This window comes from Falco rusticolus, chromosome 3 (assembly GCF_015220075.1).
Source record: "Falco rusticolus isolate bFalRus1 chromosome 3, bFalRus1.pri, whole genome shotgun sequence".
In the NCBI taxonomy this organism is placed as follows: Eukaryota; Metazoa; Chordata; class Aves; order Falconiformes; family Falconidae; genus Falco; species Falco rusticolus.
The window spans coordinates 71,709,134-71,724,886 of NC_051189.1; the positions used below are offsets into that span (position 1 = coordinate 71,709,134).

At 37.9% G+C, this 15,753-nt stretch overlaps 1 protein-coding gene across 1 annotated transcript in view; it reads right to left on the bottom strand.

Annotated features, from left to right (window-relative positions):
• Nucleotides 1–15,753, bottom strand: part of GABBR2 (gamma-aminobutyric acid type B receptor subunit 2) — a 487,844-nt gene that overhangs the window by 128,104 nt on the left and 343,987 nt on the right. Inside the window, exon 13 of the mRNA XM_037381548.1 lies at nucleotides 13,579–13,701. Within this exon, the coding sequence (XP_037237445.1) occupies nucleotides 13,579–13,701 (123 nt within the window). The remainder of the gene's footprint in view (nucleotides 1–13,578; nucleotides 13,702–15,753) is intronic.

Here is a 15,753-nt window from a genome sequence, read left to right on the forward strand (position 1 = left end):
TGATACATTAAGTATTCATTATATGACGTATGCCCAGAGATAATACTGTTGTTTAATAAGCTAATAAAAAATGTAGTTTGACAAAAACTGACAAAAAAAAGTCTTTTCATGCAAATTGCTTTTAAACCAGAGGGCTGAAGGGTAGTAAGCACTGCTCCTATATTTTAAAGGCTGTAAGGGATATGGTATGAGAACAATGTCTAGGAATACAAAGAAGCACCTATACAAACTGTGAGATGACTGCCCTCACACAGGGATAGACTTAGATGGACTTAGACACAGGCTTCACAAGCAGTGGTGCAGGACAGGTAGGCAGCTGCTACAGGTCATAGAAGCACTCTTGAAATGCAGTACTCTTGCTGCCTACTTAGCTTACACAAAGAGGAGACAACGTGTGCTGTGTAGACTACCATCAAAAAAAGACAAGACAGGGAGGGCTGCCAGGCAGCTACAGCTGTGAGGAGTTGGTCTCTCCCATTATGAGGTACTATTTCCACATCTCTTTTGCATACAATCAGTGTCAGCAGCACTTTCCCGGGTCCCCTCCACATCTCTGACTCTCAGTTACATTGGCCAGTATCACCTTCCCAAATTCTGCAAGACCTTCACCCTAGGCCCCATCCCACCCTCATTCACTAGGAGCTGGCTCCACCACTTCCACATAATTAAGTTAGTAAACATCTGTATTCAATTCTTACCATAAACCATTAAATCAGGTCTTACTGGGAAGCTTGTCCACAAGCATGTTAACACCAGCCTGGAAGTACCTAAACCATGGCCACCTGCAGTCAGGTCATGCCAGTCTTTAATAGCTGCTCACCTGTAGGTACTGATCCAAAACTGTGCTGACCCAAACCACGAGTTTGCTGTCCTTTCACACAATCAGTTTTATCAATGACCTGCAGATTATGGTAGTGAGAGTGAGCATGATGTAAGATTTGGTAAGCATGAGAGTTCATGGACACAGGCAGGAGAAAGCCTTACAAGAGGGAGTAGAAGGCATGCACTTCCCAGAGTACACATGCAGCTGCTGGAGGTCTAAGAACAAAGACAGTTTGGAAAGTTGACTGTAGGGTGACTCAGGCCATTATAAAGCAAAAAGCCCCCAGTTTTATAGCTTTTAAGAATATATATCTGTCACTGAAGCACTGCTAATGCATATTGGTCCCATTAACAATGTGGTTAACAGCTATTACGTGTTTCTTCTCTTTTCTCCAGGGAGAGAAGACTATACAGAAGGATGTTTTAAAATAAAAACACATATGCATAAACACATACTTCTGGATATTAATGCTGGAGAGAGCTAATTCAGAAACAATCCTTGCTTTTATAGGAGTGAGGAGATTTGTGATAATCTGCAATTTCTGTAGAAAAGCTCATTCTAGTGTTTGGCAGATCCCCAAAAAGATTTTTCTCACTTATATATGAAATATACATTTGAATTTTTTGACTATGCCTATCACAGAAGAAACAACTTTACCCTCTAAAGTGAAGCAATCTTTACATACATAAAATACAGGCAGACAAAGGTCTTGATTTACTGCTGTATGGGAAACCCAAGAACAGAATGGACTAAGGCACTTGCAGTAAATGTCCTGTGCTGGGACTAGCAGGTTTTTTAAATAGTTTTTCCGAATATCTATATTCTCATGTCCAAATATATTGAATTGAGATTTTTTTTTTACAGATGATAAGGTACAAACAACTAGGACTGCATTGCTTTGCCAGGGTGGGACAGAGTCTTCGAGGTTTGGGTACAGATATGGTATAGTATTACTTATGGCTGCTGTCCTGTAAGAAATCTTAGCAACAGTGAGAAATCCAGGAGAACTAAATAGGTAAGTGAAATGACCTGTAGTGCATAGACATAAAGTGAATGGCTTTGTGTATGGAAGTTCTTCTTCAGGCCCGCTCCCCACCAGCATAAAGTCTGGTTTACATGGGTAAGTTTCCAGCACTCTGCCACCTGCTTATTACCTGTGTGTATGCCCGTGCTGTCTAGCTAGTTCACTGAGTGTCTCCCTGTGTATGCTAGAAACAGGAGCGCTCCATGTGGCACTTTGCCACTGAGTATATCAGTATCTATTAAGTTTGAGCAGCACTAAAGTGGTTTCAGTGCAAAGCCAAGGCGCACCTTTTAGATGAGAGCATTATTTCATGGTCAAGCACTGCCTAAAGATCTTGTGGCAGATGACTAGATGCTTCCTTATCCCCATGCGCAGCAGGACCAATCCATTGCTGCCATTAAAGCGTTTCACTACAAGGTCTTGGCCAGAAGACCAGTCACGACATTCCAGATGAACGATGCTGACTATAATTACTTCTAATAAAAGCTGAGGCTTGCCTTCTCAATAAGATTGCTCATGACTAGACATATAGTTTTAAAGGCTTACCAGGATACCCTAGGTGTGTCTTTTCAGTATCCATCTATTAAACATTTGAAGGAACAAGGGAGTATTCTTCTCCCAAAGAATCATTAATTACATTAGATGATTTGTTATCCTAAATAGCTATTTTAACATAGAATTTTTTATCTTCAGAGAAGTCTGATAGAAGGATTTTATTGGTCTCTATTGCAGTCTCAGCATATTCTTGCAGTAATTCATCATGCTTCATTTAATCTGCATCAGCATCTGCTTCCTGACATAGGCATTAAAGTCTGTCTTTCCCTGTACAGTGGTGTTCGCTTCCACAAAACAACAGAGAGATGTTACAGGGCTAGAAAGGGCTGAACATTGACTACCCAGGATATAATGCAACAAGGAAGATGAATACATTCCTGGAGTCTGTCTTCTGGAAGTTTTTCTTAATCGGGCTCTGGTGTTTGATGGAGGGAGAGTTTCCTTGTCTTTCTTGCTTCTGATATTACGAACAATTCAAATCACTGACAAAAGAGTGAAAAATATTCCTGTCTGGATTATAATGCCCCCAAATCTTGACACAATATGCAGTTCAAGCAAAAATGTGTCCAGAGATCTCTCAGAGATTTATCCTTGAAAGAACAAGGAAAACATGTGAGGAGATGAGCTGCTAAACTCTTGCAAGTGTGGCACTGCTGAACAAATGCTGAAATATCCTAAAGCCAGGTATGTTGCTATTTGGCAGTCAGGAACTGACTGCCAAAAAGCATCAGTGTTGTCCTAAACCAATTCTGTAGTTGTTTGCAGCCTTATAAGGAAGCATAAAAATCAATGCTAAGTTTGGCTCTGGCTTCAGCCTTCAGAGAAATAAATCTGAACAAATGTATCCTATGTATTTGAAGTTTAAAGTGAAGAAGTGCGATTGGATCTAACACATACTGAGCCTCCTCAGCAAATGAACAAAACTGTCACAGTGTCTTCTGTGTGAACCAGCAAGATACCACTGATAGATGCTATGCCTGTTGCTTTTGATAGTGATTAGGTTTTAAATCATTTACTGGTAGTCTCATGCTATACACAGCAATCTCAATAGTGATGTTACCAAAAGTGGTAAATGGCTGCTTTTAATCCACATGTATGTAATGACTTTACTGGTACTAGATATCTGCCATCTGATTTCCTTTTGTCCAATAGTCTGTTTCTCTTAGGACTGGGGATTATACCTCGAAATCCCAAAGGAAGAAAGAAAAATAATCTGGATTGCCAAATGTAGTGGAAAGGATGGGTCCTGTCGGGTACCTATGGTAGCTGAGTCCTCAGAAACGGAGGAGCTACAGCAAAGTGTTAGCAAGGTAGTAGCAACATGCCAGAAATGTGACTACATAACAGCAGTACAAGTAACAACTATTACAGGTTTAAAAAACACAGTATCATGCTTCTATATTCCAGAGTAATACTTCCACTCTAAGAACCGTAATTCCCTACTAAAATCAGTGTTGCTCAACAGCACAAGCAGGAAAATATGCAGATGAAAATGCTGAGGTTAATTGAATCTAAAGATCTGTGAGGAAAGTAACTGAGTGGGCCATATGATGACAAATAGAATTTGATATCTGTAACTGTAAAGCCATTTTCACCTAAAACCAGGGGAACTACTTACACATTTTCTCAGGGTCTTAATTAGTGCATGGAAGTGATCTGGGAATCACTTTGACAGTAAAGTCCAAAATTTTGTTTAATGGTGTACAACACTGAAAAAGAATACACTAAATATAAGGAACAGGATAAATAATAGATAAAACCATTACACAGATCTTCTAAAATATGCAATATTAGTCATCCTAACTGAAAAGGATGCTTTAGAGTTTGTATGTCATAGGAAAAAGAGCTTAATAAGATAGAGACTGTCTACCAAAGAGAAAAGAGGAAAATAAGGTTGTACAGTAAACACACAGATGTATAATGAATGGTACTGCAAAAATAGATGTGGAAGATCCAACTCTTTTGTCCCCTAAAAGAAAAATAATATGTTCAATAGGATGGAAAAGCAACATTTCCAAAACCGAAAAAGGAAGTTCTTCACACAGTGCCAAGTTAGCAGTTACACTTGACTGTAAAAAGTTAGCAAGAGTCAAAACCAACTGACATTTATGGGAATAACAAAAGTATTCAAATAGTGAGCATATAAAACAGTTATGAGATATACACAATCGTACATTTGAAGTCACTACTCATTATGAACAATGGCTGAAAATTTATCAATGACAGATGAAGGCTCAGATCTGCACTACATGTTTCCAGCACTCACCTCTGAAAGTATTTGTGCCAGTCATTGTTGCAAACAAGCCAGTGAACAAGACAAATTACAAGCCCTGTCAATGACAGTGGTTCCTATGTTCCTGAGGTTGGGAAGTAGCATTTATTGGGAAGTGAATAATGGAGCCAGAACCAGAATTGGAATTACTTACTGAAGAGGAATAAATACTAGTAAGCTTCATCTTATTAAGTAGCTGAAGCAGCAGCCATTCATCCTGCCATTTTGGAACTGACCCTGCCCTATTTCTTTATTTTTGCCAATTTGATACGTGTTTCCATGGGAACAGAAGCAGGACTAGCTACCAGCTGAGTCAATCTCAGCTGCTGGCTCCCACTTCTCACGTTTTGTTCCGTTTCCTTGGAAACTGCTGTCAAATGAGAAAGAGAAGTAAAGCAGCTTTTGCACTTTAATATTTACTCTCTCTTTGGACCTGCTCTAGATCCTCTGGGTCGGCGGAAGGTTTACAGCTGACTCTAATGGCCATTCATTTTCCTCCTCTCTGGAATGGCTGCCAGCCACCAGTGGGCCCCAGCAGATGCAAGTAAGAGTTCTCAGTTTCAGCTACTGCTGGCGGGCCGCCTGCTGTGAGCTACAATGGCAGGGTTTGAAAGCAGGCTACAGATTTCAGGAGACATTTGGCTCCCACAGTCTGTAATATTTCAAATTGGAAGGAAAGAAATTAAATTTATTTAAAAAATAGTAGGGGAAACAGATGGGTGTAATGATATTTAGAGAACAAATTGACTAACAAGATCTGACCTGCATTAGGCTGAACACCCTCAGAAAATACTTCAGCCAATTATATTCTTCATTTCATAATATACGTTTGACAAAGTTCTCACTAAGCCAGCTGTTAGCTGACTGAATAGCCCAACAGCACAATGTAAACAACGCTCCCTAAACACATCTGTTTATGCATATATACATATGCAGAAAGAGAAAAGAACGTGATCTGATTGTTTCAAAACGGCGAAGAATCTGCGTAAATCTACTTGAGCACATGAATTTGAACCAGACATCTTTACCAATTCCAGACCTATGCAACTCCCATATTTTTATCATGTGTATGCAAACACACGCACGCACCCTTCTCCATATATAATTTTGGGCCAGGGTATTTTCCAGTTCTTACAGCAGCATTGTCGTGACTGAAGATGAATATTAAAGAAAAAAATAATAATGAAAAATATATTTTAAAATTGTATTAAAGAACATAAAAGAGCCCTGGAAAAGCATGTAGGCAACTAATCTATGGCTTAAGTAAAATTTTCTATGAAAATTATACTCGATCTACATCTGTGCAATTAAATCCCAATTTTCACATATATTTTGTTGAAAAATGTAAAGAAAAATCTATTTCACAAGACAAAAGGCTGTCCTAAAGAAAATATTTATATATGGTGGCCTCTGCTTTTAGTTAACTAGTCTAACTATTTGGGTACAGTACCATGTTCACTTTGGACATGCTTTTGAGGGAAGAGGTTAAAGAAATTTTAGCAGATCTAATTGCTCACAATTACATAGATCATTGTTGATAAATAATGCTTTGTTTTACTAATCATTGTGTAAATTAACTGAAGCAAGGAGCCTAAAGTTCCTCCTGAAGGACAGTTCATGATGAGAACTAGCTAAAACCAACTCTATAGTTTGGACAAGGACCAATGAACACCAGAGTCTGTGTGAAGAGAGAAGGTAAAAATTTCAGAGTGAGGGAGACTACCAAGCTTTCATCCCCATGACACCCACCAAGAGGCACCACGCAAGCGCAGCTGGGAGGGATTTATGGAAATGACTTCTTGGAACTTATTTTAATATGAAGCGGGAGTAGGTTATGAATATGTATAGGCATATTTGGAAGTCTTATGTATATGCAACATTTGATTACATAAATTGAGGCAAGTTGTTGCCCCAGGCACGCATGGCTTTGGTGAGAGTCACCGACTCCACCCCCACCCCCACCCTCCGCTGAATAAACATACCTACTTTACAATCTGATGAAATTGTGGATTCTGATTCCACACGTCACTTTTACTCTTCCTTTTCTTTCACACCTAATATATGAACTCCTTCCTGAGTTTTCTTTATCTCACTTCTCAGTTACGTTCACAAACTCTCACTTATCAGTGGCCTGGCATTCCGATTGTGAGTAACTTCTAGAATCATATATTTAGTTGCATTCACATACAGTCCAAATAATATCTGTGGAATATTCATTTCTTCAGGTACTACACTAGGAGCAGTCTCACAGAAAAGACAATCAGAGATCCAGGAACAACATTTCTTCCAGTCTTGTTGCACTTTCATCCATCCACCAAGAATATACTCAACATTGTTGGGCATCACAGAGTTGTGTCAAGTCAGCTAACATTGTGATTTTGTTCTGGGTTAGTTATTTGAATGAAAAACTTAGGCAGTTGTAATTGTTTTAAGTCTTATCCACAGAGATGTAAGACATCTGAATTTACCTGGCCTATTTATTGGTTTCCTTCAGCTGAACTTAAAATCAAAACCTAAGCTCCCATTTTTCTCTTTATCGGTAAGACTTCACATGGCAAACAAGATAATAATCCTTAGGTTTGCTGCTGCAGTTGCCATCAGGAAAGACCATTTTCTGGAATAACTTACTAAACCTTTGTCATCTTATCATTCACTTCCTCTTCCACTGAACAACACAGGTCCCAGCACAGAGACTGGGACTTGTCCTGAAGGAATCTGCAGGCTACACCCCTCCTTCCTGGAAAACGAACTTTTATTTATTTCTTAATTCTGTTTCCTTGTTCTAAAGAATTTTATATCCATTTGAGAGTTTCTCTCTTATTCCATGGCTGTTTAATTTCCATGACAGCCTTTGATGAAAGAAATTGCTGGGTCCTTTTCGGAGACCTAGCATGCTGTGTCAGCTTCCATTCATATGCCTGCTGGCTTCTTCAAAGGACTTCACTGAGTTTTTGCATGACTTGTTCCTTCACAAGTGCCATGTCAACTCTTCCTCAACATAGCATATCGACTTCTAATTCCACTCCTGATTATGATTTTTATAAGCTGGACTGCTACAGACATTAACTTACAAGTTTGAGGTTTCCACTCCATCTTGAAAACATGGCAAGTCATTTGCAATTTTTCACTCAGATATCAAAGCAGTTTTGAGCTAATGATTACACACTGCTGTCAGTAGTTTAACTATTACTCCTTTGAATTGCTTTAGAAAGTCTGGGAGAATAGTCTGTTTCCACTGATATATTTCTGATCAGTTTCTCTATTCCTACTGGCAACTACAGTCACTCCTCGGTGAGTTCATCAGAAGGGTTCTAGCACAGCAAGCTCTACAAGCTCTTCCACAAAGAATTTTGCTAAATAAAGCAGCAAAGCAATCATTTAATCATACTACACAGCCTTGTTTTCTGCAAGTAATGCTCTTATATTCTGATCAAATACTGTCCCCAAAGATTCCCTGACAAACTGCTTGCTACCGATATTTAGAGAAAGATTTATCATTAATTTTTTTTTGCTTTTTGCAAGATTTTTTTTTAGACTGCTTTACTGTGTTCTATATTTAACTTACCAGACTTTATGAACCTTTCTATCCTCATTTGGATACAACTTTGTTTTTTTGAAGGATGTCTTCCTGCTGTTTCATCATGCTGAGTCTCTTTTTCAAGTCTTACTTGCTGCATGGCATGCCTTTACTCTGTCTCTCCAATATGATATTCTTAACACTCTCTAGGCCACCTGCAAAGATTTAACTCTCTACAGTGTCATCTTTAGTGTCTCTTTAAGAAGCTTCCTCAGTTTTATGTTGCTCCCCTTTCTGAAGCTGAGTACCACTTCACTGACCTTTTTTGGTTGTTGCTTCTTCAAAGCCATCAAAGCTAAGAACGATCTGTCTGCAGTTACAGAAAAGTCCTTCAGATATCAACGCTTCAGAACAGATTCTGTATGCTATTCAGAATGAATTCAAGGGTTAATTCTGTCTTTTTGGATTTTCTAATTTGTTGAATTACAAAGCAGTCACCACTCCTAAATAAGTTAGTCTGGGCACCACATTTGTTGAGTTTACACAGCCATTTTTTGCTTTTGCAATGTTTATGACTCCCTCAACATACCAGTCAAAGCTGACCTGACTTGTTGGTTAGCAATATGTGTCCGATAGCATACTTACACACTTGGAATGCATGTTAATTCTGCCTCACTCACTGCAATGATTAATTCATTAATCTGAATTGACTCCAAGTTTTCTTCAACAGACTGCACTACTCAATTTTTCCTGCATATTGACATTTTTGTTATAGCAATGTCCTCATATAAAGTTGGGCATTCTTAGTTTCCACATTTTATTTCTACATCAATGCTAGAAGGCCAAATAGGATGTGTCTCATCGATCTGTTTTTCTCTTCTGTATCTTCTAAAATGGCACTTTGTTCTAGGGTTTTTTTTCTCCATTTCATGTTTATTACCATCCCAGGACAATTCAGTGTGAAACCTTAAATACTGGTACTCCAGATTCCAGAATGAAGTTTATTTTTAAATAAAGGTAAAGTTATCATAAGGTTGCATAAGAGGAAACACTGCAGAGGTAACTACATAACTGGCATTAAGACATCAAGAAAGGCAAAGGTTGCTGCCCTAGATCAACAGGTTTTAAAATTCTACTAGAAATATTGGCATCCCGTATGCAAAGTATTATTTCTATTGAGTCTAATGCAAGATCTTTTTAGCTTGGGAATTATGAAGTCTAGTACTTCTCCTTTAGTATACAAGTTCTTATTTATTGAACATTGTCGTTGGTTACCTTTGAAGGCCACAGTGATTCAATTTGTGTCATAGACATTTGTGTTGGGAGAAGACAAGTAAGAGGCTTTCAAGCTAAACTTTAGAGCCAAACAATTACTACACCATTGTATTATGAGCAACAGGTGAGTGTGACTGTATGTTTACACACAGACTTACTGAACTGCAGTAAGTACCTAACTGAATTGTGATATGGCTATTGCACAAGGAGAACATATTCCACTTTGTAAAGGATTTTGCTGTTTCAGATTGTGGTTTCATTCCAATGCAGGTGTATCAGTGAGCAACTGAAATTAGAGCAAGCTGGTTTCCTATATACTTTTTGTCTTGTGGCTGGATTCTTTGCATCTAATAAAGTATGAAGCTCCCCTATAGCATGTAATTTATAATGTTTGTCTTTATACAGAGGGGTAAACTCACTCTGCAACCCTCCTCTTGGTGGATACACTACCAGAACCCACAGCTGGCTGTTTCCATCAAATCTGTAGAAGTGCTACATCCTTAAAAGCTGTATCTGCTCTGTCAGGTTTCACTGAAACTGGCAAACAAAGTTTGTTGGGCAGTAGAAAAAAACACAAAGAGCACCCTTGCACATAAACATTGCCATCTTAAGAAAGCAGAACAAAACCCAGATGGCTGGGAAAAGGTGCTAGAGCCTTGCCACTGGGGTAAAGTTCTTCCACAGCTGCATACACAAAAGCACTGTAATTCCTCATGGCCTGTCAAGCCCAAGAACCCAGCTGGCAGGATGGTGAGGGAGGATGCACTCCAGTTGACACAGCCAGGAGAAACAGTCTGGCAGGAACCTACTCGAAATCTGATCATGTCCACAGAGCACTGTGACTATAACAAAGAAGGTGAATTGCGATCTAAAAAAGCAAGTTCCAAGTTCAGCCTAGGAAGAAGCTAGTGAGAAAAAAGCAATTGGTCTCTTCACTGGGCTGAAACATTAGCAAAAAGAGAAATGTTACAGCTAGTGCAACAAGCAAACCAGATAAATGGAGATATTATATGATTAATTCCCATTTTTTACACTGCTGCTTGAAGTTAAGCAACATTTTGTGTCAGAAAATACTTCTATGTTATATGAAAATCAAGCCTACAGTACTCTTTATAAAGTATACATGGGTGAAAACTTACAGTTCTTCTGCAGATCAGCATACAGCTAAGCAAATTTTAAAGTGGTCCCTGCCTTTACCTGTAACCTGTTTGATTTTATCCAAGGACTACATTGTCTATGTATCATATATCAAATAACTGCCCTACAGGATGGTATAGATGCTTTTTACATCTCAGCCATTAAAACTTTTAACTTAGTCTCTTATGGAAGCCATAGATGCACTTTTCATAAGGATGCCTGACATTTAGAGTCAGGATGCCAGAAGCAAGTCTGAAAGCTGACAGACCCAGCATCCCATCTGATATCTTACTTCTGTCAGGGGCCGAGTCACCACCAGTGCCTTCACTTCCCTTTGCATTTTTAGATGTAGACTGCCTGTCCTCAGCTTTTAAGGCACATATAGCTTGACTTTACAAACAATTCTGGAAAAGGAGTCTGAATTCTTAAAAAGTGCTTGATAATTCACTGGCGTTGGTATTCAAATAAACTATTTTGTGAATAATGCCAAACAGCAAAGGACACTGTCAGTTTTTAGGCTCCTCGTCTTGGTTACTTTGATAGACTTATTTATTGAGACACAGTTAAGAGAGGACCACCTTATGGTAGCCAAATGCAGAACATCTACATAGGAAGCTGATGAGTATTCATAGCTAAAACAGCACTCAAACAGTTCAGTAGCTAGAATGACTGACTGTGTTCATAACTTTGGAGCCTACATTGAGTTTAGTCTCTATCACTTGATTCAACTTTAACTGAAAGAAAATAACACCTTTAAAATTATTTCATAGAAGCAAGTGGGACAAGGAATATATGAGACAGAGTATTGCTGAAATAAGGCAGAAACTGGCCTCCAGTAGTGTTTACTATGGTGGTAAGTGCTTTTCAAACATGCAAAAGGTAATACCTGCTCAGGCAAACTCAACTACCAATTAAAGAATTCACCATTGGAGAATGCACTTAACCTCCCTAAAATTTAAAAAAGCAAACTATAACAATAATAATCTAATTTAACAAGCAAATACAACTGTCATTTGCCTTTACTCAGGAGTTTCTGGGACCTGAAGAGGTGTGTTTCAGGAAAGCAAACTGCAGTTCACCTCACTGCTTTTACAAGATAAAAACAAGTACAGGATTTAAATGACTAAATTTGCTTGCATAATACTTTTATTTCCTTCCCTCCTCAAATCCATTAGCTTAAAAAACATTCTGGGAATTTATAATAATAGCTAAGAGCACTTACAGTCAGTTTAACTGAATTCTATCCTGAGTGTTCAAAATATTACACATCCTTGTGTGTGCATTCAATGAATGTGAGTTTACATGGCCTTGCATAGTTTCCAGAGAATTTAAGTTCTGATACAAAGTTCAGACAACTGGTTTGCAGACCTGTGGACTAGATAGCACCGAATGTGGGACAAACACACTGAATTTTTAGTGGTATACACTACACGACCAAGGAATACACTGATAATTCAGATGGAAATTGCAATGATTTTAAAACCGGAATAAACATTATTTTTCAAGTATATGGTACTTATGTTTTGGTAACTTCACAGTTACTGCTGCTCTCTGCAGAAATTTCACTAAGGTAATTCTGATAAGACCAGATGTCAGGATGTTTATTTATGGCTTCCCTCTGATCAGGGAAAAAAGTAAAAGTCCTTCTAACTCATTCACCCACAGCACTGAAATGAGCATTATTTCAACTGAATTTTGTGACTACTCATCCATCATAATATATTTGGTTTTAAATGAGCAGTGAAACCATTAACAACACTGGCAATCGAAATATCAGTTGCAATGCAGTAAATGCAGAAGTGAAGCAAACAAGTCTATCGACAAGCTGCTATTGTTTCAAGCTCTACAAACACAAAGCAGAAGTGTCTCCACAAGACAAGTTTCTGTTACATTTTTCATTTTTTATTGACAACTATAGTAACTGGGGAGTCTATTAAAAAAACGTTCAAATGCTAGGGAATGACTGAGAAGTATGTTTTCAGACTCTAAAATGATTGAAAAGCATCCATTGCAGTTTAGGAGGCATCGTTCTAAAACACCTTATACAAATTATATTCAAATAAAAAGTAAATACTTCTACTAAAATTCCAGAGCTACACTGCAAAGTAAGACCAAAGTAAAAATAATGGAATAAAATATATCTTTTCTTGCAAATGTTAACATCAGAAGGGAAAATTACCATTCTTTTTCTTACTGATTGCCAAATACTGAAGAATAGAATAACACTTCTAGATTGTCCTCAAATAATCTAGTTTTCAGCTATTACCAGTTTCCATGTTGGAGGTAATAAACTCTCAAATGCTGCTAATCTGCATACAGATAGATTTTTTTTTAATATCCTAGTTCTGCACTGTTGCTGCTGTGTTTCCTGCTGTCAGTTTGTCCAGAAAGCTTTTCTTCTAGAAACCTACCTGAATGCTGGAAGATTTGTACAGCTGGCATTAAGTTATTACCTCCTCCCTATGAAAATCTCTAGCATGACCTTTCTGAGAATGACATTAAAATAGGAACAATCACGGAGTGTGTGTATGCTCATGCTATTACTGAAAATAAATATAGCAGTAGGTAACATAATTCCTGAACATCTCCATAAAGAATGCAGCCTAAGCAGTGACCCCTTCTGCACTTATCTTGAATGAGCTCTTACTGAAATCTGCTAATGGGTTCTGATAATCTATTATTTATTGCAACAGACTCTAATAGAGAGTCTTAGCAGAGGACTCTCCTGTGTTTACAACACTTTCATCTAAAATCTCTCACAAGTGACAGAAATGTGGCACCTTCAACTACAGATACAATTTCTTTTGGTTGCAGTTACTTAATTTGTATTTGCTTTTACAAAACAGAATCCTGCTTCCCCCCAAATACGCAGCTTGACCTGCTTTCATATAACCTAGTGCAACTTTAGCTTGTTCTTACAGAAATCTTAGATACTGATATGCAACCATAAGTATTACTTGGGCTTGAGGACATACCTCCATGTTATACTTTTCCACTGTCCTTCTCAAAGGATCCACAACCTGCCAGCAAATCAGGATGCAAAGATCAATCAGTAGCATCCCTCCAACTATCACCAGTAGCTTCTGGTCTTTAATGATCTGGAGAGACAAAAAAAAAAAAAAAGGGAAAAAAAAGGGGGGGAGATTCCCATGAGCCATAGATAGATCCCTGTACAGTTTTAGTCCTATATAGGGAGAAAAACACAGGCTGCTAATAAAAAGGGTTTTTAACAATGAACAAATAAAAGTTTCAGAAATATCAAAAGCTAAAAGCAAGAAGACACAAATTATTTTAGTTTGTTTCCTGGTTGTTAGAAGTATCTAAAGTGCATTCCAATTTCTAAAAAGAAATTGGGAGGACTCTAAAATATTGATATTGAAGTCCAGGTTTAATATTAAGTCCTGGAAAATATAACCCCCTCATATTCTAGAGAGTCACTATGGTGTTTATGTGTGCAAATGCGCAAAAGTGTTCATTACATCTGTCAGAGCAGCAGGAGTTCAGACAGTTTTCACTAAGATTTATAGTGTTCACTTCTTCATAACCTTCTCGGACGTGGAAAACACAGAATGGTCAGGGTTGGAAGGGACCTCTGGAGATCACTGCTGTTGACACACTTGCCAGGTATTAAAAGATAAGTTAATTTTTGAGGTTTTGTGTGTATGTGTTTAACATTTGCCTCTGTTACCCAGGGAGCAGAAAGGGATGTTATATTTTTTAAATATTATCAAGATTAGAAGATTTTATTCACATGCAACTTAAAACACGTTTTTAATTTTGCATGGATTTTAGGTTCAAAAAAGAAAACAAGTTGCTAATAAAAATAACAAGCAAAACCATGTTTTACAGTCTTGTATAGCTGCATGCAATATCTATATTATTTCTACTGCTACACAGTAGCAACACAGAAAAAATACACTGCAAGTACATTATTTCAGTTGCAAGGCTCTAAGCATGTTCAAATATCAGGCTTAAATTAACTTTGTGTCAGTCCTCTTGTGCCTATGTTCATGTTTTTTAAATTAGTATGTACTTCTATTACTAATGAACACTCATCCAATATTCAAAAGACATTGCCAAATTGTTTCAACACGGACAAACCTACATATTTTCACCTAGTTTTGGTTCTCAAAAACAGTTGGCTTAATCCAAATTAAATATTCAAAAACATCAAGCCTGAGCAGCTTAATAAACTTGCAATTATTTCAGTTCAATTTGATGAACTTGTTAGGACTTTGAAAATGCCTTAAAAAGCCAGAAGTGTGAGCTAATATCAATACAGGTGAGGGTGGTATGCCTTCCTAGAATAAATTGTATTTGCACTGAATACCTATTGAATTGTATGAATATGATTTGAAATAATGCAAGAGGAACTTCAGAAAGTTTGGTTTTCATATTATTTAGTGAGATATATTCTTCATTTTGAAAGGTGTTTCTGCAATATTTTGCACCGCTTTTTGTTAATCTGCTAGTTCATTTTATAAATCATTTGGAGTAAAATGAGTGTAAAACAGGCTAGCAATCAGAATGACTTAAAGGACTTGATGCATTATTTTCATCTCCTGAGACCAGTTATTTAAATCCATGTAGCCACCATCATCATAGAGGACCAGAAAATGATGCTTTCCACATGTTTGCAGCATAGTAAAGTATTGCAGCAGTGATAAGGCAGTGTGTCCATCTCATCAGAGATAGCACAGGCATGCCTGGAGAGGGTGAGTCGAGGGGAAAGGTGAAGCTTTCATGGTGGTATGTCTCACTGCCGGATGGTTTGGCAAGGAGAACTTTTCAAGGAAAAGTTGTCTTGGTGGGAGGTGCACAAGGAGGAGGAAGACTGTTGCAATGTCTTTCCTCCTGAGGCTAAAAGGAAAGCAGGTATTAAGCAAAGATTCTCAGACACACCTTGGTCCCTTGTCTTCTTTGGGAAAACATAACCATACCTAACCTTTTAGTCATTTACCAAGTTGCAAGCAAAGCTGAAACAGGACTGTTAATCACTGAGGTTACCCTCTGCAGAAAAAGCTCATACATTTTTTATCTCTTTTCTAATGCCTCTAAACAGGGCTTGTCAAAACATACCTAGTGCTGCTCTTGGTGCGAGTGGAGATGTAGAAGAGAAAACCATGGGGAATCAAGTCCAAAGATAATTT